This window comes from Aspergillus bombycis (assembly GCF_001792695.1).
Source record: "Aspergillus bombycis strain NRRL26010 chromosome Unknown contig00018, whole genome shotgun sequence".
In the NCBI taxonomy this organism is placed as follows: Eukaryota; Fungi; Ascomycota; class Eurotiomycetes; order Eurotiales; family Aspergillaceae; genus Aspergillus; species Aspergillus bombycis.
Window position 1 is genome coordinate 120,116 of NW_019170020.1, and position 23,754 is coordinate 143,869.

The 23,754-nt window shown below is 49.4% G+C and overlaps 9 protein-coding genes across 9 annotated transcripts; 4 read left to right on the top strand and 5 right to left on the bottom strand.

The window, feature by feature from the left end:
- Nucleotides 1-250: 250 nt before the first annotated feature.
- ABOM_002842 (60S ribosomal protein uL16) lies at nt 251-1,225 on the top strand (the record flags this gene model as incomplete). Its single annotated transcript, XM_022529972.1, has 4 exons — nt 251-295; nt 519-694; nt 782-971; nt 1,034-1,225. The coding sequence occupies 4 exons, from the start codon at nt 251-253 to the stop codon at nt 1,223-1,225; spliced, it is 603 nt and encodes a 200-aa protein (XP_022391774.1).
- A 1,158-nt stretch (nt 1,226-2,383) lies between these two features.
- On the bottom strand, nt 2,384-4,210 carry ABOM_002843 (uncharacterized protein; the record flags this gene model as incomplete). Its single annotated transcript, XM_022529973.1, has 1 exon — nt 2,384-4,210. The coding sequence occupies one exon, from the start codon at nt 4,208-4,210 to the stop codon at nt 2,384-2,386; it is 1,827 nt and encodes a 608-aa protein (XP_022391773.1).
- A 2,226-nt stretch (nt 4,211-6,436) lies between these two features.
- On the bottom strand, nt 6,437-8,964 carry ABOM_002844 (putative ATP-dependent RNA helicase (Hrh1); the record flags this gene model as incomplete). The annotated part of the gene is made up of 2 exons (XM_022529974.1): nt 6,437-6,784; nt 6,841-8,964. The coding sequence occupies 2 exons, from the start codon at nt 8,962-8,964 to the stop codon at nt 6,437-6,439; spliced, it is 2,472 nt and encodes an 823-aa protein (XP_022391768.1).
- Nucleotides 8,965-9,432: 468 nt separating this feature from the next.
- ABOM_002845 (putative F-box protein (Pof7)) lies at nt 9,433-11,111 on the bottom strand (the record flags this gene model as incomplete). The annotated part of the gene is made up of 2 exons (XM_022529975.1): nt 9,433-10,656; nt 10,725-11,111. 2 exons carry the CDS (start codon nt 11,109-11,111, stop codon nt 9,433-9,435), a joined length of 1,611 nt encoding a protein of 536 aa, XP_022391767.1.
- Nucleotides 11,112-11,616: 505 nt separating this feature from the next.
- ABOM_002846 (putative mitochondrial carrier protein) lies at nt 11,617-13,081 on the top strand (the record flags this gene model as incomplete). Its single annotated transcript, XM_022529976.1, has 2 exons — nt 11,617-11,857; nt 11,943-13,081. 2 exons carry the CDS (start codon nt 11,617-11,619, stop codon nt 13,079-13,081), a joined length of 1,380 nt encoding a protein of 459 aa, XP_022391770.1.
- Nucleotides 13,082-13,898: 817 nt separating this feature from the next.
- Nucleotides 13,899-17,889, top strand: ABOM_002847 (uncharacterized protein; the record flags this gene model as incomplete). Its single annotated transcript, XM_022529977.1, has 11 exons — nt 13,899-13,957; nt 14,016-14,226; nt 14,283-15,415; nt 15,475-15,696; nt 15,763-15,931; nt 15,985-15,993; nt 16,048-16,668; nt 16,718-17,086; nt 17,140-17,267; nt 17,335-17,438; nt 17,504-17,889. 11 exons carry the CDS (start codon nt 13,899-13,901, stop codon nt 17,887-17,889), a joined length of 3,411 nt encoding a protein of 1,136 aa, XP_022391769.1.
- A 617-nt stretch (nt 17,890-18,506) lies between these two features.
- Nucleotides 18,507-20,428, bottom strand: hsp60 (chaperone ATPase HSP60; the record flags this gene model as incomplete). The annotated part of the gene is made up of 3 exons (XM_022529978.1): nt 18,507-20,020; nt 20,086-20,227; nt 20,318-20,428. 3 exons carry the CDS (start codon nt 20,426-20,428, stop codon nt 18,507-18,509), a joined length of 1,767 nt encoding a protein of 588 aa, XP_022391861.1.
- A 715-nt stretch (nt 20,429-21,143) lies between these two features.
- Nucleotides 21,144-22,274, bottom strand: ABOM_002849 (uncharacterized protein; the record flags this gene model as incomplete). Its single annotated transcript, XM_022529979.1, has 2 exons — nt 21,144-22,165; nt 22,214-22,274. The coding sequence occupies 2 exons, from the start codon at nt 22,272-22,274 to the stop codon at nt 21,144-21,146; spliced, it is 1,083 nt and encodes a 360-aa protein (XP_022391860.1).
- Nucleotides 22,275-23,184: 910 nt separating this feature from the next.
- On the top strand, nt 23,185-23,560 carry ABOM_002850 (ATP synthase subunit epsilon family protein; the record flags this gene model as incomplete). Its single annotated transcript, XM_022529980.1, has 3 exons — nt 23,185-23,213; nt 23,287-23,401; nt 23,486-23,560. The coding sequence occupies 3 exons, from the start codon at nt 23,185-23,187 to the stop codon at nt 23,558-23,560; spliced, it is 219 nt and encodes a 72-aa protein (XP_022391871.1).
- Nucleotides 23,561-23,754: the final 194 nt, after the last annotated feature.

Sequence of the window (23,754 nt, forward strand, 5' to 3'; positions counted from 1 at the left end):
TACATCGTTCAACCTGTAAGATGGAAATGTCGCCGAAGTCTGACAAATGCGGTCTGGTCGCGGGCGCCGCTGATTGGTGGAGACGGTAGGGTTTAGGGTTTCGCCACTCGTTAGTGGACGCTGCTTGGAAATCAACGTCGGAAGTGCCTGCGCCCAAAAGCCTCCCCTTCCCTTTCGCCCTTCGACACCACCCTTTTCGACAACCTCACCGTTCGCAGGAAGTGCAGCAAGGTCACCTCCAACTCTCAAAATGGCCCGCCGTCCCGCTCGTTGCTACCGCTACTGCAAGAACAAGGTGCGTTGACGGTTTGATGGATTTTTCCCATATTTTCGTGTTCTGTGGATTTTTGGCTCGGAAATTCTCGCTTGTGGGGGGGGAAAAGCAAAGACGTCAACCACGTCGAAGGATAGAAGGGAAATGAGATATTGTCATCGCGATATTGCTTCGGATGGATGGACACTGTTTTACATCATCGGTCTATCAAAGATCTTTCACTAACATGATGGTCGCTTCATAGCCCTACCCCAAGTCCCGGTTCAACCGTGGTGTTCCCGACCCCAAGATCCGTATCTTCGATCTGGGACGTAAGAAGGCCAACGTCGATGACTTCCCTCTCTGTGTGCACATGGTCTCCAACGAATATGAGCAGCTTTCCTCTGAGGCTCTCGAAGCCGCCCGTATCTGTGCCAACAAGTATGTCGCTCCTCCTCGAACCCAAGACCAGACGAAAAGACCCGTCGCGAGACATAAAGGAAGAAACTAACAGGTCCCCTTCTCCAGGTACCTCGTGAAGATCACCGGTAAGGAAGGTTTCCACATGCGTATCCGTGTGCACCCCTTCCACGTCATCCGTATCAACAAGATGTTGTCGTGCGCTGGTGCCGATCGTCTTCAGACCGGTATGCGTGGTGCCTTCGGTAAGCCCCAGGGTACCGTTGCCCGTGTGAACATCGGCCAGATCATCCTGTCCGTCCGCACCCGTGACTCCAACCGTGCCGCCGCCATCGAGCTCTCCGCCGTTCCATGTACAAGTTCCCTGGTCGCCAAAAGATCGTCGTCTCCAAGAACTGGGGTTTCACCCCCGTCCGTCGCGAGGAGTACGTCAAGCTCCGCCAGGAGGGCAAGCTCAAGCAGGATGGTGCCTACGTTCAGTTCCTCCGTGGCCACGGTCTCGTTGAGAACAACATGAAGCGCTTCCCCGACGCCTACGAGTCCCAGGCTTAAATGGAATGAGCTTTAGCGTTAGGACCCATAAAAAGACATGAATTTTTATTATATTCCTCCGGTTACCAATACATGTTCTGTTATTTTGTGATGTCATTTTAAGTGTCCTCACGCACGGCGGAGTTGATTTAATCATGGATTCCTCGGGCTTCTTCCTCTCTGCGTACTCGGTTCTTGTAGCTTCTGGATCCAGTTATCTGACTGGCAATCGTAGTGTACATCTCTCGTATTGGCTAGATCCCAACCAAGCTTACAGAGCACCCCAGTATAGACGACACAAGGCCAGGATTCTAGACCCAAGCAATCATAGCCAATATCTAGATGTGACATCATCATTATCATTAGACCAAGTCAATCACAGCAGATCTAAAAATCTTCTCAGTGGTATGGACATCAATCTAAGTCCAGAATAAGAAAGAAATACATAAACACTCAATGAGCATGCATAAAAGGTTCTCGCGAGATATATATATTTACGGATACGTTACACATGTACATGCAATAGATACATGTACTAAGGCTTTTTGGCAAGCATAATATATATTCATCCCCAACTCCATGCTATATATATATATATATATATATATTTTCGCAGTGAACTCGTGTAATTGTATTGAGAGAATACGATGTTTATTGAAAGCACTCTGAGTATTCTTTTGAAGCAAGCATATGACAGTTGGATGCGATATGATGTGATAGATATGTATTGAGAGAATATCGACAGTCACCATCCGATGTATATATAACCCCAGACCAAGTCGCCCCTTTACATACTGTACACCGTTGACATGCACCTGTTCCGGTTGAAATATGTCTAAGCCCTTGCCGTCCCTCGTGATATGTGAGTAAAATGCATAGAAGACCACACCGATGCATTACCGTGGATGATATGTGAGATGACTGAGAGCAGTATATGTATATGGAAAGCAAAAGAAAACAGAACACCGAAAAGAGACAGACAGCCAAGCCCAGAAAGAAAAGTATAGCTATCATTCATCATGACAACACCCCCAGAAACTCCTGGTCTGAAGATGACGCAGCCTGATTAAGTTAAACATTGATGGCCAGCATGCAATATAGATGGGTTGAATTGGAGAAGCTTCTTAATATTGTCACGAGTGGTAGATTGTAGATGCGTCCGGGCTGGATAGCGGAGGGTTAGACATCCCCCCAAGACCCAACCCCGGCCCCGACGGGAGCAATAGCACTTCCGCTGTCTACACTGCCGCCAATGTCCCAATAGTTCCGGCTGGAACCGGTAAGAGTTCGGCGGCTGGAGATAGCAGACAGCTTCGCACTCTGACCGCAGCTAGAACTGGGACGGCGGAAATGCTGGCGCAGAAGAGGGGATGGTATACCTGTTGGGCCGGATTGATTGGTGGAGTGCTGGGACTGACGTCGAACTTGCGCCTGAGAGCGGGAGTGTGCTCGTGCCACCAGCGGGTGATGCTGGCGGATAATAGCAGCGCGTCGGGACGCATCTTGCGGGGGTCGGCGCGCAGGGGGCTGGTAGGCATCGGCGTTACTGCCCCGTTGACTGAAGCGATTGCGAAGATAGCGGAAGACCATCATCACATCCAGTTCCCGTTCCCAGTACTCCTTCTCCTGCTGGATGCGCACGGACTCGGGTAATGAATCTGCATTAGAATCCCGATTCAAGTCATCATCTTCAATACCCCATTGTGCGGCATGCTCTCGGCCGGTGGGATCCCGAAGCGTAGGAGAGAACTGTGGAGATAACACTGAATCGGTATTACTCGCTGGCACCTGCGACGCTGTTGGAGCAGCAGATACTGAACGAGCCTGAGAGTCACTTTCTTCTGGTAATGGCCCGAGAGACATTCCAGCGTATTGGTTGGGGATCTCGTCCGACAGGCTGAGATAGGATGTAAAGGCCCCCGGGTGTTCACACAGTTGATTAACAAGTGTTCCCAATTCATGAGCAATGCGTTGAAGCAGCTTGGTCTGCCAATTACTGTGATCGTCGGGGACAGAGTCCAGCTCCGAGTTAAGGGTTTCATTCATACGAACGGCATCATCTGTCCCAGCAGATGCATATCTCTCATTCTCTGGTAGGGAATCCCCGAAAAGAGCAAATAACAAAGAGTCGTCGATTCCAATGAGATCCCGGATGACTTTTCGGGTGATCTTCCGCCACAAAGACTCGTTTTCGTCCCCTTCTGATACTGTCGAGGGCGGTGACACAACTTCCCTAGACATCTCCAGAGTATTGTCAATACCTGCCACTCTGGTTTGCGAAACCATGGAGTCCCCCAGTCTACCGGCGCGGCTATGGCGGCGTTTTCGTGTCTCTTTTTCAATTTCCTGCAATAGCACTCGGCTCTGATCCATTCTCCACTTCTCGATCCGTTGCCATCGCTCGCGGTCCATGTCTATAGCTTCATGGTCGTCTACTGAGTCCAACTGACGTTGGACATTCGAGTACCGCCGGGATCCTAGCGTGGGCCGCCGGTGAGGATTATATTGCTCGTGCTGCCACAACTGGTCTTGCACCGGCTGGGCAGAAGCCTCGAAACTGCCTAGTCCATCATGGGCTGGGAGGACAGCCGGTGTCCCTTGGTCCCATTTTGCGGAAGGGTCTTCGTTCAACGAAGGTGCCCGAAAGGCATGCAAGCCGTCGTCCAGACTGTCTAACTCTGTACCGTCCTCATCCAAGGACTCTTCGAGGGGCTCGTCAGCATCGTCATTGTCCGGTCCCCAGGCTGACCGTGTCGGGGTACCAAACGAGCCAAAATCGCTCAGGCGGGAAGGCGCAACGGTTCTTGGGGTGCGTTCCGTGGAGGTCGTGTGCGTGCGGGCGTCGGCAGATGGTTGAGAGGGAGAGAAGAGCACCCACTCGGTGGATTCATTATCGGGCAGCTGAGACAGTCTGGGAGGGGCCTCAAGGGTGAGAGGCTGAGGGGGTTGCGAAGTTGAGTAGGAATGTTGACGGCGGGGAGCTTGTGGTGGTAGCCGAAAGGCCATCGTTGATCGGAGATGGTTGGAGGGGGAGAGATAAGAGGGGGTTTTATCGATCGCGGTGGATCTGTTCCCCGCGAAGTATGCTGTTTCTCGACAACGTACAGAGAGCAGCGATATACAAAAGGGGGAGGTGAAAGGCGAAAAAGACGTATGTATGCGTGAGATAGGTCTTAAAATAAATGATAAGAAAAAAGTAAAAAAAAAAGAACAAAACAAAAAAACAAAATGGACAGATAACAAGGACGGATCCAAGAACCCCCTTTGTGAGTGGATTGGTTCAAGATGCGGTGATCGGACGCGACCCAACCAGGTGGCTGGTGGCTGACGTTCTGATGTATTGTGTAGATTAAATTTCGGAAAAGAAATGACAAAGACCAGAACTGAAGAAACAATCAGAATAGCGTCTTTGATTCCCCCTCACTCAGTGAAATGGAGGTCATGAACAATAACCCCCAAGGTGGTCAACAAACGAGACGCAGCGGAAGAAAAAAGACGATGATGCAAGAAAACGGCAAGTCATCAGACGAGAGAGACGAGACGAGACCGGAGGATGGGCGCAAGTGGGTTTCGGGGGGATCCACTTGGAACAGGCAAAAGTTCCATATACTTTTGGTCGTGCATGGAAGTGGCTCTCCGTCCCAAGTATCGAGTACTTGATGAGTTTATATTCCCAAAGGACACACCCGTCAAGTACATCATCATATACTTTGGACTAGTCGTTGGTCGTTCCGTATGATACTGCGATCATCTGACCGCCAAATGGTGTCACTGCAGGAAATCCCACCACTGGACGGCCGTCGATACCGACTAGCCCCGTACGGTATGCGTTCCGTATTGATGGATCGGGTGATCGACCATCTGCTAATTTATCACTGATGAGATAAGGATGATTCTTTTCTAATTGCCAAACTTGCAATGTGTCTGGATTGCGAACGCAAAAACACCCAGCTTTACTGATTCTGATTCTTGAATTGCCACAAAGTACTTGGGGCCTGCTTTAACCCCTTTTTGAGTTTGAATGATTGATCATGACTTGATTTGTTCTTCTTCCAGGACAAGACGTACAAGTCCCACCCAACGCCCCGATGATATGATCGACCCCCAAGCGGGCTGATCTCAGTGACATGTCATCCTCACAGCAATGGTCTGCATCGCCCAATTCGAGGCGGACAACTGTCAGGGGTGGTACCTCCGTACCTCCAGCTGGACCTCTGTGCTTTCCATGGATCAGATGCAATGCGACGAGGTTAGCAAGTAGGGACTCACTAGTTCCATACGACTAGTCCATCCATCATGAAGTAGATAGTGGATTGATCCTCTCTTTCCGCTTTAGTGCTTACCCCTCGCCGCTTTTGGATGCCTGAGCTGAATGCACAAACATACGGAGTAATTACATTTTTGGATGCACAAGATCAGCCGCAAGAGATTTTCTTCTACCGAGTATAATTTGATAATTCCCTACTGATATTCCTGTCGGCTGTATCGCATAAAAGTGCCATCCTCTCCAGTGCAGCAACAGCATGTTGCAAAAGTAAGGCTCGCCCCCAGCAATATGTGACTGAGTCGGAGATGTATTACACAGCACTTAAGGTAAATGTTAATATGACTTGGGCCAAAGCCCACACTCATACGATTTACACGCAGTCACCTTCTTTAAGTCGAAGGTACTACTGTCGGAAGGGATTTGTGACTCATGGATGAAGCAGATTCTGTCCAAGATGGATCTACAGCCCTGGGCGCCAATGATGGAAAGTATGCCAGGAATATCACAGTAACGATCTGGGTATGGGCTCTATCGGATAAAGCACTAGGCTGTAACAGCATGGAGGTAACAAGAACACCGGCCTCATTCTATGGTCTGATCCTTTTGCTCATCTTCTGGTTTCCAACTCGTCCCTACACTACTCTAGAACTTGAATCTGGCCGCCTGTGCAGAGGCTTTCTTTACCCTCCCTGTTCTTTCATTCCGAGTCTCTGGTGTGGATCCGCATGGTGCGGAAATTGGAAGAGGGAAAGGATATCTCTTTACGGCAGAGGTCATTCCAAAGTAAAGTATACGGTCGAAAGTCAAGCAACCGGTTTGAAAATGGATCACTGAAAGCGGACAGTCTGTGTGGTGTATACTGTTCATTGGGTATAAATTCTACACCGGTAAACTGTCAAGGGGGCTGAACTGTACAAAGGCCCCCATGGTAAAGACAATAAGAACGTGGAAAAGGAAAATGAGGCCTACTGCCCAGCAAGCGCCTCTCCAACCCAGTCCATCTGCACTGCACTCACTCCTCGAGCGTAACTCCGATTCGTGAATACGTACTCGTTGTACATAATAGCCTCGACTTTCTTGCCAAACAACACACTGGACGGGTGAATCGCCACGGTTTGGTTCCCGACAACGGTCCGATAGCTGCCGTCCGGCACCAGGCGGGCGGTATTGGTAGCAAAGCCCCGTAGGAAACTCTGCAGTATGTGAATGGGCGACGGTTCCCGGGTGATAGAATTAGTCGAGGGACCCCGAGTATCATTCGGGGAAAGAAGTTTAGCTTGACGGCATTGAGTAGTGAGCTGCTTACGGACATCCTATAGATTACTTGGTTAATGGAATGCATGTTTCAATTGAGTCAACAGAGTCTTACCATTACGGCTTGCATCGCCCGATGCGAGACCATATGTCTCTCAGCCCACGCCTTACGATCGGTGTTCTCGGCGGCGTAGGATTGCACGGTGGCGAGCATGGTAAGATGATCGCCTTCTCTCCGATACAGATCCCGCCGCGCTTTCTCCGCCTCCTCTTTCTTTTCCTCCGATGTCGTGTTTAAGAAGATGGTCTCCACACTGAGGCACGAGATGATGTCGATCACATCGGATAGACAGTCTTCCCCATACTCCGATGCCGCAAGTAAGACCCGACCGAGAGTCGGAGTGAGAGGAAGCTTGGCAATATGCAGGCCGATCGAACTAACTCTGCCAGATTCTTCGAGCGCATCAATGCTCAGTAGCTGGAGAAGCGCTTTCTCCAAGGACTCCCGTGGGGGACGTGTCAGGAAGGGGAAGCCCATGACGTCGTCGACACCACGAGCCTTCATGTTGAGCAAAGCTTGACTCAGATCGCATCGTAGGATCTCTGGAGTGTTAACTTCATCCAACTCTAGGTAGTCTTTTTCAGTAAACAGGCGATAACACTGGCCCGGTGCCTCTCGTCCTGCACGGCCTTTACGTTGGATAGCAGCGGATTTAGAGATAGGCTTGACCAAGAGAGAGTCCAATCCCAGACGTGAGCGGAATTGCTTCACTTTGGCTTTTCCACAATCGACTACATACCGTACTCCAGAGACAGTCACCGAGGTTTCAGCAATGTTCGTAGCTAGAATGATTTTGCGAGTTCGAGGTGGTGCAGGGGCAAACACGCGCTGTTGCGCTGCCTGTGGAAGGGCAGCAAACAGTGGTAGAACTTGAATCTTCGGCAACGCAGGATCCATTCCAACGGCATATTCGTTCACCAACTTCTCCAAGTTTTCCACAGTCTCCTGTCCAGTCAAGAAAACTAGAATGTCTCCAGGCAATGGTTCCTTGTAATGGATGTTGAAAATAACTTTGAGGGCTGCATCAACAAAATCGTGTACTGGCTCAGGCGAGTAAATAGTTTTGACTGGAAACTGCCGACCCTTTATGTGGCAGACAGAAATTCCATCATCTTTCTTGTCAGAGCCATTCGTTATAGTCTTGGTGCTGTTCTGTGCTTCTTTCTCCGATCGTGAGCCTCCATATCCTTCCTGGAAGAAGCCGAGTAGGCTCTCCATATCTGCCGTAGCACTCATCACCACAACTTTCAGCGGCACTCCGCCACGCCCTTCTCTCTTCCCCGACACTAGATTCCGTAGGAATCCTAGCAGCAGATCAACATTGACACCACGCTCGTGCACTTCATCAACCACAATCGCGCTGTATTTTGTCAAGGAGGGATCGCGCAGCATCTCCTGCAGCAGCATTCCCTCGGTCAGGAACTTAACCCGCGTACTAGGTGAGGTAGACGTATCAAAACGAACGGAGTAGCCGACTTTACTCGCAGGAGACGACGACCCAAGTGGTGTACCCATTTCCTCCGCAACACGCCTAGCCAGTGAAATCGCAGCAACTCGTCGGGGCTGAGTAATGGCGATACAGCCGCCAACCTCTATTTCCTTCTGCGAACCATCCTCCTGGGCCACCTTTGTCTTTGTTGGCCGACACCATTGCTCATTGAACAGAAACTGGGGGATCTGCGTACTCTTTCCGCTACCCGTCTCACCAATAAGGAGCATCACATCGTTCTTGCGCAGGTGTTGTCGGATCTCGTCGGCGTGGGGGAAGATAGGAAGGTTCTTGCGAATTCCATACAACGTTTTCGCCTTTTCCTTCAATGAGTTGAAATTGGTCTTTGTATCATTTAGCGGCTTCTGTTTCTGATCCTTCTTCTTGTGTCTCGGCCTGTCGGATGCGACGTTCACGTTGTTCTTGCTCGTAGGTACATCTTTTTCGGAGTTCTGCGCAGGTGGCTCGGATTTGTTTTCTGCGGCTGCCGGTGTGGGTTGTTGCGAACTATCACTTGACTCGCCATGTTTCCGTTTCTTCTTCTTCTTCTTATCTTCTTCTTTGCTGGGATGTTTCCTTTTGACGGATCCTGTTTCGAGGTTTCCTTTCGCTATCGTGACCTTTTCTTTTCCATTGGCGGGTGTCTCGTCCGGGTCTTCGAAGAAGACTGTTTTCACCCGTTCGGGCATCGCGAGTAGTCCTGTAGGACGGAGGAAGACGGTCTAAGTGAGAAAATGATAATATCAGGGCTGAAAGACTCAAATGATGGTATAGGCTAGTCTAATTAGGTGCTCTTCATGTCGTCGTATCGTGTTGTTAAGGTGCTTTTGTCGGAGTTCCAAATCCCCGAAATTTTTTGAGAAGCTTATCGATAAGGACGCTTGGCGCGGAGACCTTTAACTAACAGTTCAACTGTGCTCTGTACTGTAGTCGCAAATATAACTAGCCAAGGAAGCTAAATGTCATGCTCATATTCAGTCGTCCATTCATATTTATCTTGTGTGTTTCCATTGTATATATTATAACCCAGTCTATAAATTCACAGACCTTCTTTTCCCATGTCATAACTTGTGTGCCCAAGAATTTATTCGATGTTTTCCCGTCATCTATACCTTCCCATCTATGTAGAAAGCGCCAGAGTAAAATTCCATGATTCGTTAATTCATACCCCATCCACGAACACGTCGAAAGACAAAGACGCGGTCATTGCGAAGACCATATTCGGACCAGTCATCATTGTGTTTGTTGTAGCTCCAATAGCCCTTCCATATCAATTTCGTGTTTTTTGGTGTATTGGTCGACTTATGCGCCGCAGATGACCGCAGTGACATGTGGAGAACATTGATACTCGACCGGCTTACACTTTCTGTCTCGATAATGACGTCTCTCGGATCAAAGGCATCGGCTGACAGGTCTTTGCCGCCATGAACCGAAGGAAGGCCAGTCTCTACCTGCGCCCCCGTCTCGGAGGTTGGAAAAGGATCGGCCAAGCGCCAACGACCCCGGCGAGCGTCTTTTAAGGCTCCCATTGCGACCGCAGGTGTTGGATCTGAGGCTCCCGCCACAGTCTTACCTGCGTCCAAAGGCGGACGTCGATGGTGCTTGTGGGGTGCCTGGGCTTCTATAACGTTTTCAATGCTAATGTGTGGGACCAGGTCCAGAGGTTCCACGGTACTGAGTAGGGCGATAACTGTGCCGTCCGGGTAAAATCGCAGGTATCGATAGTATGTGACTATATGGATCGGAGAATTCCACGTTACATTTTGGTAAAATGAGGCAGCACCGGCGCGAGTATAGTTGACTGTGCTAATGTAGATTCCTGTAAATCGAATACGAGGGAACATTTGAAAGACGTCGCTCCATGAGGAGAGCGGCTTAGGAACCTGTACAGCAGTGCCACTGGGAAACGGAGTGTAGCGAGAACGAGGGCTTAGTGTGTTCTCTTGGTTACCGTGAAGGTCGCAATCGAAAGCATAATGCATAGACTTGAAGCCAAATTCAGGGCCTTGGCAAAGTCGTTTCCATATATGCTGTTCGTGGGCAAAATGCCATGCAAATCGTTTGCAAACCAGTGACATCCGGGAGAATGCCGCTGGGTCCATTAATGCCACATGCCTCAAAATCTCGACTATCACCTCCGAAGGAACGTGAGCGATGGGACATGGGGGTGCGGGGTCACCCTCGAAGAGAGGCTTTGGTTGAGCAATGGGCAGGTGGGCAAAAGATGCAATAAGCTCGGGCGTCGGTAAAATCTCAGATTCCCCTTGAGTTTGTTGATCTTTTGAAGGTATGTTCACTGCAGGAGCTGGGGCTTGGGCAGGCTTTTTCCACGCCCAGGCAAAGTGCTTGTCCCGGTAAGTCTTGTCGACAGCCGAGTCCAACTATAAGAGGGGAATATCATAGCGGTTAGTCAAGATCGACTTAAATCAGGGGAAATAGGAATCATCACCTTGTATGCTTTGCGGTAAAGTTGTAGACTATCCCCCAACTTCCCCTCGGCCTCCCTCTCCACCGCTCGTTCAAAGTGCTCTAGAGCTGACTTAGGCTCCTTTCGTGTTTCTTGTGACTGAAAAACATCCTCATCATTGGTAATGCTTAGATTGCTAACATCTTGAATAAGTTCAGCGTTACCAAATGATGTTGCCCCTTCCTCGTCGTCTTCTTTGCGTAGCGATGCCTCGTGGCGAGTTGGCGGGAACTGACTCGGTCGTGCCCTAGAAGAGGGGCTTCTGATGTGTTTTGGTCGTGGCGTGGTAGGTTTAGTATGCTTCGTCCGACGGGCGACTTCCTCCCGCCACTGCCGTCGAAACGACTCTAGTTCAGCGTTGTCTTCCATTATCGCGACGGCAAGGCACCGTACAATGGCGGGCTGAGGCGGGTTCCTGATTGATAAGCACGGTAATGTCCGACAAGCACCGACACTCGATCACACCTGCGGGAGGCGGAGAGCAATATGTACCGCAATGATCGGAAACTTGCAGGTATTCACAGAACCCTTTCCCGTACTGCAATTAAACAGCGATCGTGGGAAATGCCTGGCTGATACTATGGTATCGATAACCTGGAGAGGAGAAAGTTAAGGTCAAGCGGCAGTTCGGCGCTATCTTATCTCCGGATCCAATCTTGCTCTGGCCCGAGCGCCACCGCTAACAACCGAGCCGGGGCCGTTCTTTTTCTTTGACTGACGCATTGCTCCCGTCGTTGTTGCTCCCCACCACCGGGATTTTCTAGATACTTTCTGCTCCGTAACGAAAGACCATTCCACTAATACCTCTTACCCGGAAGGGACGCGGAAAAGCGGCTATAGCGACACTCCTTGCTGTATCTTCCTAGCCGGATGAATGTCTGACTATAGGTCTGACATCACTCGCGGGGACCGATATCGCTCTGACCTCTTGACCACCGCTGGATTGGAAGGGAACACGGCAGAGTCATGGCCTTGGATTGAAGACAAGGCAATGGCGGCTACATCTGGAACAGGAAACACTCCTGCTCCGGACGCCGGTGGGAATAATGAACATGTTTCGATCATCCAGAAGATGGTTTCCGCCACCTGTGGCAGCGTTTTAACAAATCTACTAGGTATGTCAGTTACTGAATTTGAGCCCGAGCTCGCTCCCAAATACTCTGGGAGATGAATGCTATATATACTCACGATGTTGCATAGTGACCCCTCTTGACGTCGTTCGAGTCCGCCTACAGTCTCAATCTGCGATTAAGAATACGTCCCCTTTTCACCACCACACGGCGCAAACGTTGAAGAACATACCCCCGAATCTAGGCGTGACTGCATGTTGTCGTGAAGTCTTTTGGATTGGTCAGAATACTCAAGTGTGTATGGTTGGGCCCGGCGCAGGAGCTATTGGAACCCCTTCACCTGCTATCGCGGATTGTGCCGTGGAGGAAGTTCAGCGGAAAACGTTTACATCCACACTCGATGGCCTACGGAAAATTGCTCGAAATGAAGGCGTGTGGACTCTTTGGCGTGGGCTTAGTCCGACCATGATGATGAGTATACCGGCAAACATCATCTACTTCGCGGGATACGATTGGTTGCGAACCGATGAGAGAAGCCCAATAAAGGGATTTTTGCCAGACGCCTATGTTGCTTTTATATCAGGTTCTGTTGCAAGGGTTGCTGCAGCATCGGCCATTAGCCCGATCGAGATGTTCCGAACGCGCTTACAGGCTACCCCGGGCACCGGCGCAGGGCATTTCAAGGCCACTTTCGAGGGATTACACCATATGACCAAAACTCAGGGCTATAGTTCGCTTTGGCGAGGGTTAACGCTCACTATGTGGCGTGATGTGCCTTTTTCAGGGCTGTACTGGTGGGGATATGAGGAAGTAAAGAAGCATCTCATTGAGGCACGTCATAAAGCTCATGGCCACCTGTTGCCGACTGGACCATCCTCTGCGGGACATCAACATGAGGACGACATGCATACGCCAACATTCCTTGAAAGCTTCATCGCGGGTGCTGCGTCCGGCTCAGTAGCAGCATTTGTCACAACTCCTTTTGATGTAGGGAAAACACGCCAGCAAGTTTTTCGACACCTGGGGGATGAGAAGAGTAGTGTACCGCGGGGGTCTCTTCAGCCAGAACAGCTTTCCTTGCCTAGGTTCCTCATGCATATCTTCCGCGAGGAGGGTACGGCCGGGCTCTTTCGAGGCTGGGTAGCAAGGTGCTTGAAAGTAGCACCTGCTTGCGCCATCATGATTTCCACATATGAAGTTGGAAAGAAGATGGCAATGGGTGTCAATGAAAGACGTCATCCTGCGGAGGAACATTCGGACTCTGTATGAACAATTACTCAGCCAGCCTGACTTGCTGCTGGGATCGAAGCACGCTGCAACCGTACGCAACACTTTGTGTTTTTATTCGAACTCTTCAGCATGCCCTACATGTGTATGTGTACGTGTAGGGCCTTGAATACCCTCGGCAATATTCGTTATTGTTTAATTCTGTAGCAGAATTTCTGCTCTTTGTTATTGTTTTTCTTCTGACGATACCGCATGAGTTAAGTTATAGAGCATTTATTTGTACTTTATTGGGGTTGGAAATGGTGGTCTTTGTCACTACACTCCAAAAGCGCTGCATTCTGGTTATCGTGTACATACTTACATCTCGCAATAGAGCTAACAAACCCCCCTCTTTAGTGTATTATAGTGATTAAACGATCGTCAACATCTCCGTTACTACTAAGGTCCTTCCGGTTTCATGATACTCAGGGTAGCCATTGATATAAGGAGACGAACTTTTAATGTATAGTCAAAGTCTTGCTAGGACGTGTTTTTATTTGATATGAGGATTGTAGACTGTCATGTGCAGGGCAAGTCACGAGGTGGCATTGACCCCCGTGGATCCGAACTGTCGTTCTTTCCAACACTTGGGCCTCATGATTGGCGTCTCGATTGCTCTAGTCACCTTTAGTACGCTTCCTGATGAGGCTGAACTGCCAAGCTTCTGCAGGGCCCCAGGAAGCGTCAGCTGCCATGGATTTACATCGAGAAACAGAGGTGGGATCAGATGATGGCTGTCATCTAGCTATAATCATATCTTTTCCACCTCTAAAGTCGAAAGTATGATTCAGTATATTCTCTCTCGAAGAAAACAACAACCATGGCGATCAGCAGTGACACAAATAGTGAGCGGTCTATTCAACTCGAGACTGAGATAGAGTAAGTATCGTAGCTATCACTACCCACCTATTCGATATTTTTGTCTGAAGTATTATAGTGTTGTGGCGGTTCCTGCGATTGGAGCAGATCCGCAGAGAGCGTGGGTCGGTGATGATTTTCAGAAACCATGGCTCATTTCAGAACTGACACGATATATCCCCAATGCGCGGGTGTTACTGTTCGACCATGGGCCACTAGACCGTCAAGATGATCTGGACTCTTTGGCCCACCACCTCTTGAAGCAGATACACTCAGAAAGGCAACACAGTGTATGCAGCGCTTATCTATTACTCCACAAATAAATGAGATCAGTAACACTCTACAGAGCGGAAGGCGGCCCATACTTTTCATCTGCCATGGAACAGGTGGTCTTGTCGCCAAAGCAGCACTTGCCATTGCGGCACATTCAACATCGAACCTCGCGTCGATACTGACAAGCTGCTATGGTATTGCTTTCATGGCAACCCCTCACCAAGGCTCGAGCTATCTTTCGGCTCCTGAATATGCTAAGAGTATCCGCCGCCTAATGCAACTCAAGCATCATGTTCCGCACTGCATACGAGAGGTGCTGAAACCCAGACATCCAAGGCTGTTGCAACTATCCAATCAATTCAGGTCCTTATCTGCAGATATCAAGATATGGACATTCTTAGAGACAGTCGACTCTACACTCACCGTCGCGGATACGGCTACCGTAAGTTCTGTGGAAATGCATGTGCCAATCACCTCTATTCGGTCAGGGGTACTAGATCTGGAGCACGAAAAGGTGATCCCGTTAGCCACGGATCACGTTGGTGTAGCATCCTTCAAAGGACAAGAACACACAACCAGAATAAGCTTTATCAAAGAACTTCAGCCGATCGTCACCATGGCTGTGCAGCTTTCCAAGTTACCAGATGCTCCGTTGCGCGTTAGTCGAGAGGTTATGGTGCAAGTTAATGGCTTCTTCGAAGACACGGCGCGGGGAGTCAGCGATGAAACGCCTCTCAAGCTCTGGTCAACAAAAACGTCGCTACGGGAGTATCTAAAGGACGGGCCTGCAATTTGTCTCACAGATCGACTGAAACAGACCGGTAGAGTATCGTCCGGCTCAGTCGATGACTCCTCGATAAGTGATTTTGATAGCAGACCATCATCTGCCGCTATGACAGGTACACAGTTTGCTATACGAGATGGGGTATTGGAGGAGGCTAGCGCCATTCAGCATGAGACAATCTCATCAAGGCCATCTATAAGAAGAAGCCGCAGTTTCGTGGGCCGGATCTCCCCTAGGATTCACGTCACGGAGGCCGCCGCCGACAGTTTTTTTGATGTACCACAAGAAGAAGCAACGTCGGACATTCAAAGTGATACTGTTTCCAGTGAAGACCCAGGACAGAGAGACAGCGTAACTGATGAAAGAAAAGAGGCCACTGCTAGGAGCTCCAGTCCTAGCAACCAGGGAGAGCCCAATGTATTGTGAGTTTTGCGTTAACGTGAAAGTTTGATCACCGAATCGACTGACTAAACCGACGAAGAACCAGTTTATCATCGAAGTACAGAACTTTCCTTCCTTTACCACCGCCCACAAGGGAGCGACTCCAGGAAGTTCGAGCAGAGCTGCCTCGGAGAGCTCCCCGATTTGACCGACCAGAGCCAGGTAGCGAGAAGCTCTTATGGATTCATGTCCCATACACTCATACGGGATGGGTGCCTCCAGTCCTGTCTAAAGCTTGCAACGACCAGCAGAGACCAGAGTTGTACGTCCACTCCCTTTACATGAGCTACCTCCTCTGGCTAACGTGCTTCAATCGTCAATGCATCAGATTCAACAAGTTCATCAATGATAAAAACTGGTACTCGCAAATAATCAGAGCCCGCCATCTAGAGCCTCATGCGCGTTTTGTCCGTCCCACGTGTATTCATTCCAGGCTGAGTGATTCTTTACCTATCAACCCACCAGAGGTGCCCCGTGATCCTCAGTTAGCCTTATACGTAAGTCCAGCCGATTCAGTATTGGGTAGGATAGTGTACTGACGATATAATAGCTTCCTTATGTAAGTTCGGTTTACTAGGCGTATGATTTCATTGGCTAAGGTATGGTATAACAGCTTCATTGGGATACATACTGGAATCTCCTTCAACGAAGAAAGGTTATCGAAAAGCGGCTACAACAAGGAAGATCCAAGCCAGTCCCTGAGTACATCTCGGAGTCTCATGTAGAATCGAGATTGATATGGAAGTTCCTGGGCGCCGAGCCCCCTATCCATATACGAAGAACATTAGACCAGTATGGGTATCCAAATCTGCGGTCAACGGTAGCAAGAGATGACGATCAGATGCTATGGAAGCGGACTAGAAAAGTCGTCGATCTTAGCCACGAGATCGATAGCTCAATCCCTCTGCAAGACAATCCTGATTCTTCCAAGACGTTCATCGACGGAAAGGTTCTCATGGTTGATCAGCTCTGGCTCTGGGTCGTAGATGAGAAAACCGTCGTTACCTTTTTCCCTAAACAGGAGGCAACGACTGCAGAAGACAAGCTATATGAACAGGCGAATCTGCATAGCAGCATTTACAACGAGCTAAACGGAGACCTTGCAAGACGCTTTGAAACAGCCGGGGATCTCGCTGCATTGATAGTCTTGCATGCAGTCACTATCCTTCTGGACAGGACGCTGGATCACGATCTACAGATACTGCGGATCTTTGAGGAATCCATTAGCATCCTGGTACGCTATTTTCCATCGGCAACTTCAATACGAACGCTAATATCAGTAGACTGAATCAACCACTAAATCATTCAAACGCTTCCGCACCCGAGGATTTATCGCCAGGCCAGCCGATTACAACAGGACCCTAGAGGGCAGAACAATGACCGCATCAGAACGCGATGAAAGAGACCGTCGAGTAGCCAATCAAAACCGTGAAGATCTCTCTACACTGTTAGAACTGAGAGACATAATAGACGAACTAGGAACCATATCAAAACTTCTCGAACAGCAAACCGCCACCATCAAATTAATGGCGCAATACTTCGAAGACAAAGGATACGGGAAAGTCTTCATAGAATCCGCTCTCTCCCGACTGGAAGACTACCGCACCCAGGTCACAGATATGCGTGAGAACGCACATCTAGCACAGAAAGCCGTACGATTCCCCTATCCTCAACCATCCGGCTTACCTAACACCAGGTATTCTAGGTTGAAAACCTCCTCGACCTCAAGCAAAAGCAAGCAAACGTTGACGAGTCCCGTATAACACGCTGGCAGGCAGAAGTAGCCCAAAATCAATCGCAGTCTGTAATGGTATTTACAATCTTCACAGTCATGTCAGTCAACACCCTACCATATACTATCAGTCACCACCCACATCCTTGTACTAAAATAAAAACACAGCTTTCTCCCCCTCTCATTCTTTACCTCCTTATTCGGCGTGAATGTCCGCGAATGGAGCGGCGAAGAAACAAACCCCGACTGGGCGTACATGCTGGCAATATCAGGTGTGTCAACCAGTATAATCCCCTCTCAAACCCTATCCAGCACCACTAACCAATAACAACCTAAGGCCCAACATCCGCCGCAATAATTCTCATCGCCCTCTCCATGGCATTCAGTGAGCGTTTGCGTGATAGCGTTGTAAAAGCCCACATCATCGGCGTCGGCATAATCACAGATTTCTTCTTGCTCCCCGTCAAAGGCGTATTCAAATTAGGGGCCGCGGCGTCCCCGGCAAAGCCGACTCCAGGGCAATCGGAAAGTACCGGACGTCTTGACAGGTATTTGGGGAATAGACGGCATAACAAACAGTTTGAGGATGATATTTGGAAACGACATGAGGATCGGGTGATTTCACCGTTACCGACGGTTCATGTTTCTGACATGGACAGGATGATGGGGTTTGATGTTTCTGAGAAGGGGGGCAGATGGCAGCATAGTGTGAATGGGGCGTAGTTATGGTTTTTTCTCTTAATCCGATTATTTGTTTATGTTGGTTTGGGGCATACGTTGCAGGAGGTTAGATACTGCAAAGGTGATTTTACTGCCGGTACTCTTGTATAGACGGGCTTTGGGTAGATATGAGAGAAATGAAGTCGTTGACTGGGACTATCTAGACATTGGTTGACCTGATTCAGGCAGTATCACGTAAGGATCAAACACTTGCTCAAGGGAGGCATATCGCAATTGGGATAGTGTGATCTACAGTTCTATATGGGCCTTGGCTACGTAAAAAGACTTGTTCATGAACAATTATTGTAAATTGAGAACAGAACCACAACTACAAAAGCAGTGGCGTACGTAAAGTACATGATATGATACACAGGACTCCCTGAGGCTTTTATCCCGACATAGTGGAGTGGAGATGATATATAGGGGTAATGCAATAGAGAGGTATGAGAATAAGGATGATCGGGAGTAAGGAATTGGGTAGTGAGGACGTGCAACACATTAGGACAAAGGAGATATTAAAAACACAGAGATATCAGAATATGCAACAGTATGTAAAGACACGCTGGAAGAGGAAAGGTTAGAAACAAGGAGAGCTTAGGCTATAGCAGGCGCAGCGCTGTTTAGAACATGCCACCGCCCATGCCGCCCATACCACCCATGCCACCCATGCCACCAGGAGCGGCAGGGGCCTTCTCCTCAGGGGCCTCAACAATAGCGACCTCAGTGGTACCAAGGAGAGAGGCGACACCGCTAGCGTCAACCAGGGCAGTACGGACGACCTTGAGGGGATCAACAATACCCTTGGAGATCATGTCAACGTACTCGCCCTTGGAGCTGTCAAAGCCGCGGTTGAAGTCCTTGGCGTGCTCCTCAGTAAGCTTGCCAACAATGACGCTGCCCTCAAGACCAGCGTTCTCAACGATGGTGCGGGCAGGGCGGGTGATAGCATTCTTGATGATGCTGACACCGAGCTGCTGGTCGAAGTTGGCAGGCTTAACGTTGTCAAGGCCGTTGGCAGCAGCCTTGAGGAGAGCGGTACCACCGCCAGGGAGGATACCCTCCTCAACGGCAGCACGAGTGGCGTTGAGGGCATCAACAACACGGTCCTTCTTCTCACCAACCTCAACTTCAGAGGAGCCACCGACCTTGATGACAGCAACACCACCGGAGAGCTTGGCCAGACGCTCCTGGAGCTTCTCCTTCTCATACTCGGAAGTAGTGGGGTCAGCCATGACACCGCGGATCTGTTCGCAGCGCTGAGCAATGGAGTCCTTGGTACCCTCACCGTTCAGGATGATGGTATCCTCCTTGGTGATGGTGATGGAGCCAGTGGAACCGAGCATGTCAGGAGTAAGCTTCTCGAGCTTGATGTCGAGCTCATCGGTGAAGACAGTACCGTTGGTGAGGACACCAAGGTCACCAAGGATGCTCTTGCGGTTGTCACCGAAGCCAGGAGCCTTGACGGCAGCAACCTGGAGCTGACCACGGAGCTTGTTCAGGATGCAGACAGCGAGAGCCTCACCCTCAATGTCCTCAGCAATGATGACGAGAGGACGGCGGAGGGTAGTGGAGGCCTCAAGGGCGGGGATGATATCCTGAACAGCGGAAATCTTCTTCTCGGAAAGGAGGATCAAAGGCTTCTCAAACTCGACCTTCTGGGACTTGGCATCGGTGATGAAGTAGGGGGAGGTGTAACCACGGTCGAAACGCATACCCTCAGTGACCTCAAGCTCATCCTCAAGGGTCTTGCCCTCCTTAACGGTGATAACACCCTCCTTGCCGACTCTCTCCATAGCGGTAGAGATGAGCTTACCAACGTGGGTGTCGCCGTTAGCGGAGATGGTAGCGACCTGGGCAATCTCCTCGCCGGTGGTGATGTCACGCTTGTTCTGCTGCAGGTAGTCGACAGCAGCCTCGACAGCAGCCTGGATACCACGGCGAAGATCCATGGGGTTGCAGCCAGCGGCAACATTCTTGACGGTTTCGGAGAAGATAGCACGGGCAAGGCAGGTAGCGGTAGTAGTACCGTCACCGGCGAGTTCGTTGGTCTTGGAAGCAACATCCTGAAGGAGACGAGCACCAAGGTTCTCGAACTTGTCCTGGAGTTGAACGGCCTTGGCAACGGTCACACCGTCTTCATGTAGTCAGTATTATGCTTCGGCCTGGTTTGGAGGAAACGGTCGGGATGTAGCGACATACCCTTGGTGATCTTGGGAGAGCCGTAAGGAGTGTCAATCAAGACATTACGACCCTTGGGACCAAGAGTGGAAGTGACAGCCTTGGCAAGAGTGTCGACACCCTTAAGGAGCTGGGCACGGGCTTCGACGCCGAATTTGAGCTCCTACATTGCATTAGCAACCAGGAAACTCGGAGGGATACAGTCCCGGCGCTGTCGGGAGGCGTTGAGGATTCAGCCTGAGATAATACGCACCTTGTGGGCAAACCGTTGCTGCTGGAGGTTGAAGCCAGAGGGTCTGGAGAAGGGAGCGCGCTTAGAAGCGGCGGAAAGGACAGATGTCCTGGAGGAAAGAGCTCTTTGCATCTTGGAAGAGGGAAATAAGAAATTACAGAAACAGAGAGTCAATTGATGAGTGAAGTAAGTCTGCCCGAACAGAACTCCCAGAGCAAGGACGGGTGCAGAGGAAGAAAGAAGGGAAGAAGGAGATGGAGATGGGGAGATGAGGGAAAAAGAGATGGAGAAGGAGGATGGAGATGAAGCCAAAGTCTCGAAAATTTTCCAGGCGATTCTCGATCCCCGGATGTCTTGGCAAAAGAAGCTCCTAGAAAGGTCACGTGACTGGTTCCCGAGGGAATGTCTTCGGCTCGTCGGAAGCGGAAATTCGTATACATTACTAATTGCCGTTTATCGGCGTTGATGTTGCTAAATGTTCATGGAAAGGCAATGAATAACAAGTAAACAGAGGAGAAGAAGCAACAAGCGAACTGATCCCGTTCCGAGAAAGCACGAAGCGCATGCAAAAATATAAAACTGCAAAATCCGCGTAACCCCAAAGAATAGCAAACGATAGTTACTAATCGAGGCCAATGAATGTAAACCAAAACGCCGGCTTGGAAAGTGAAAGATTCCCATGTCCACATGGATAGCTTGGACTGGTCAAAACAGAACCTGCAGTACCAAAACCAACCCCTCAATCCAAGAAGACTTCATATAGAAATCAAGTCAATAGTACTGTACTAAAGTCGCACCGAACCAGAGGGGAACGACAACCAGTCGGTGTAGTTATGCTGTTTGAGGCTTATTCAATCTTCATAACCAGATTATCCTGAGTCTCCATGGCCAAATCCTCATTTGATTCAACATAGTTACCGTGAAGGTACTGGTAGTTCTCACTATAAAGGGCACCACCAATCGAGTCATCAGTGGAGTGGTAATAAGCTGGATGGTGGTAGCCAGCATAGGTTGCATTGTGGAAGTCTTGACTTTCCCCAAGTGAGGTCAGGTTAGTGACAGCGTCTTCAGGAACACCTACAGACATGCCCATGATAGGGTGATATCCATGCATGTAATGGTTCTCCATGTCGAGACTAGGTTCTAGTAGCTGTTGATAATGAGCTTGGTAAGGCGTATTGCCATACGCGTTGACAGCTGTGGCTACTGAATGCGCATACGCCGTAGTAAAATCATTATACACATTGCCAACTGGCTGTCTGTACCTCAGAGTGACCAATTTGCTTTTAGTATTCTCTGACGCACCGGGGGATATTGTCTCTGACGGTAGTTCTTGTTCGTTTGGATATTGGAGAAATTCAGCCCCAGGGACCAACAGCTCTCCAAGCCCATCATTACTGTCATCCATCTCCTCATCGTCACTCTTGATCGGAATGGCTTCACGTGGCTGAGGTTTATGTGGTTGCTTCTTGGGTCGACTCTTGCGGCGACTTTTGTCGATATAGTCTTCATCGGACGAAGTATCGTCATGGAAACTCATTTCTTGACGTTCGTCTTCTTCGCTTCCTAAACTATGAGGAGCACTGAGATAGGCTTTGGCTCCAGCCGCAGCTCTGGTGGGCGCATTGCCAGAAGACTTGCTCGATGAACCCACACCACCACGCCGTAGGGGAGGAGGGACTTCTTTGCCAGCATCGACACGACGGGACCGGAGCTTTGCTAGATGCTGGACGATAGCCCCTTCAGTGACATTGTTTTTCATTGTACTGGCAACCTCGGACCAAGGAATCCTGATAGACTGGTTATTGCAGACCGACTGGACGGTCAGTAGAAGAAGCTCGTTTAGATTATCTAACAAATCGGCGTCAACTCAATCAACAAATAGAATTAGCGTCTCCCAACCAAGGAGATACGTACCGTCCCAGCGGACTAAGGTGCGCTTCTTCGGTCTGTTCAAGGCTCTCTTGGAAGGGCTCATATTACCCTGCTAGCATGAGAGACTGCAAGTTACATCAAAAAGTGAATAACTAGCACCTGTGACTACCCTTGTCAGATCTCTTCTTCACATGCAGTCACTAGAAAGGGTGATGTGCAGAGTCAGAGTGTACGTTGTACTGAGCTGTTATAGAAAATAACTGAGTGGAACAAGATACGAAAAAGGGTGAGGTAAAGTTAGAAACAGTATCTGATAAAAGTATATTGGTAAATATCCAGATATGAATATATCATCTGAGATACATAGACAGTAAGTGAAATCTACAATCCAAGACAGTATAATGGAAAGGTACATCATTTGTTTGCATGCTTGTAGACTGGTACTTAGCCGCGCAGCCGCAATCACTATACAATATACCAGAACTAGCAAAATTAGATAGATACTAGGTAGCTGTGTCATTATCTTCCTAGATATATAAAGTAGAGATTTTTATATCTGAAAGTAATGCATATATTACAAGTTGTTGTACCACTTTCACTTCTAGTTAAACATCTAATATCTAGCTTGTGCAGCTATCTCACATACATATTTATGTCGAGAGGACGCCGAAGTAGAAAAGAAGCTCTACAAACTTGACATGGACAGGAAATCTAACAGAGAGAAAGTTGCATATATATCGTGGATGTGTTATGCTCTCAGTTCCAGGGGTCACTGGTCTGGTAATGAAATATATTGTAGGCCATGGCTTTACTACTACTAGTAGTACCACTCCGAATGTAGAAGGGTCAGGTGAAATGGGCTTGCTTGATTGGTCATGGGATCGGGAGGTCACGTGTGTCACATGACCCGAGATCCCGATGCTCCGAAACTCGACGCTTTGCAAAGCATCCCGTATCGGTTGATTGATTCTCCCACCCCCAATTGAATACCTCATCCTCCACACACCGTCAAGATGGCATACTGGAAAGCCGCTGGTCTGACGTACGCATGATCCCTTGTCATTTCACGTCTTGCCTAGAGTCCGCCGAACTAACTGGATGTTCGACTTTTACAGCTACAACCGCTACCTGGCCGTTGCTGCTCGCGCGGTCCGCAGATCCCTCAAGGAGACCCCTCGTCTGGCTGCTGAGCGCCGTGGTCAGATGGACCTGCGTTTTGCTAAGTGGGAGGTTCGTTTTAGTGTCTCCGCTTGCGTTGTTGGAATCAATGGGCCATGAACTTGGGCTAACAAATGTCTTTTTTCACCAATATAGAACGGCAAGCAGGGCGAGGTTCGCTCCCTCGGTGAGGCCAACCAGGAGGCCGCCGTTGCCCACGCCGAGAAATAGACGGCTTTCGAAAACACCCGCATGCGATAGTATGGGATATTTTCTACGAGAAGGGGGGTACAGTTGATGATGTGTGGTGCAGGAATGATTTGGAGCTCTGTAGCATATTCGTCCGTTGACTTGGTATAAATAGAAAGAAAATGACCATTTCTTTCCTGCAAAAGGGGCTGGTTAAAGTAGATCTCGTGCATTGT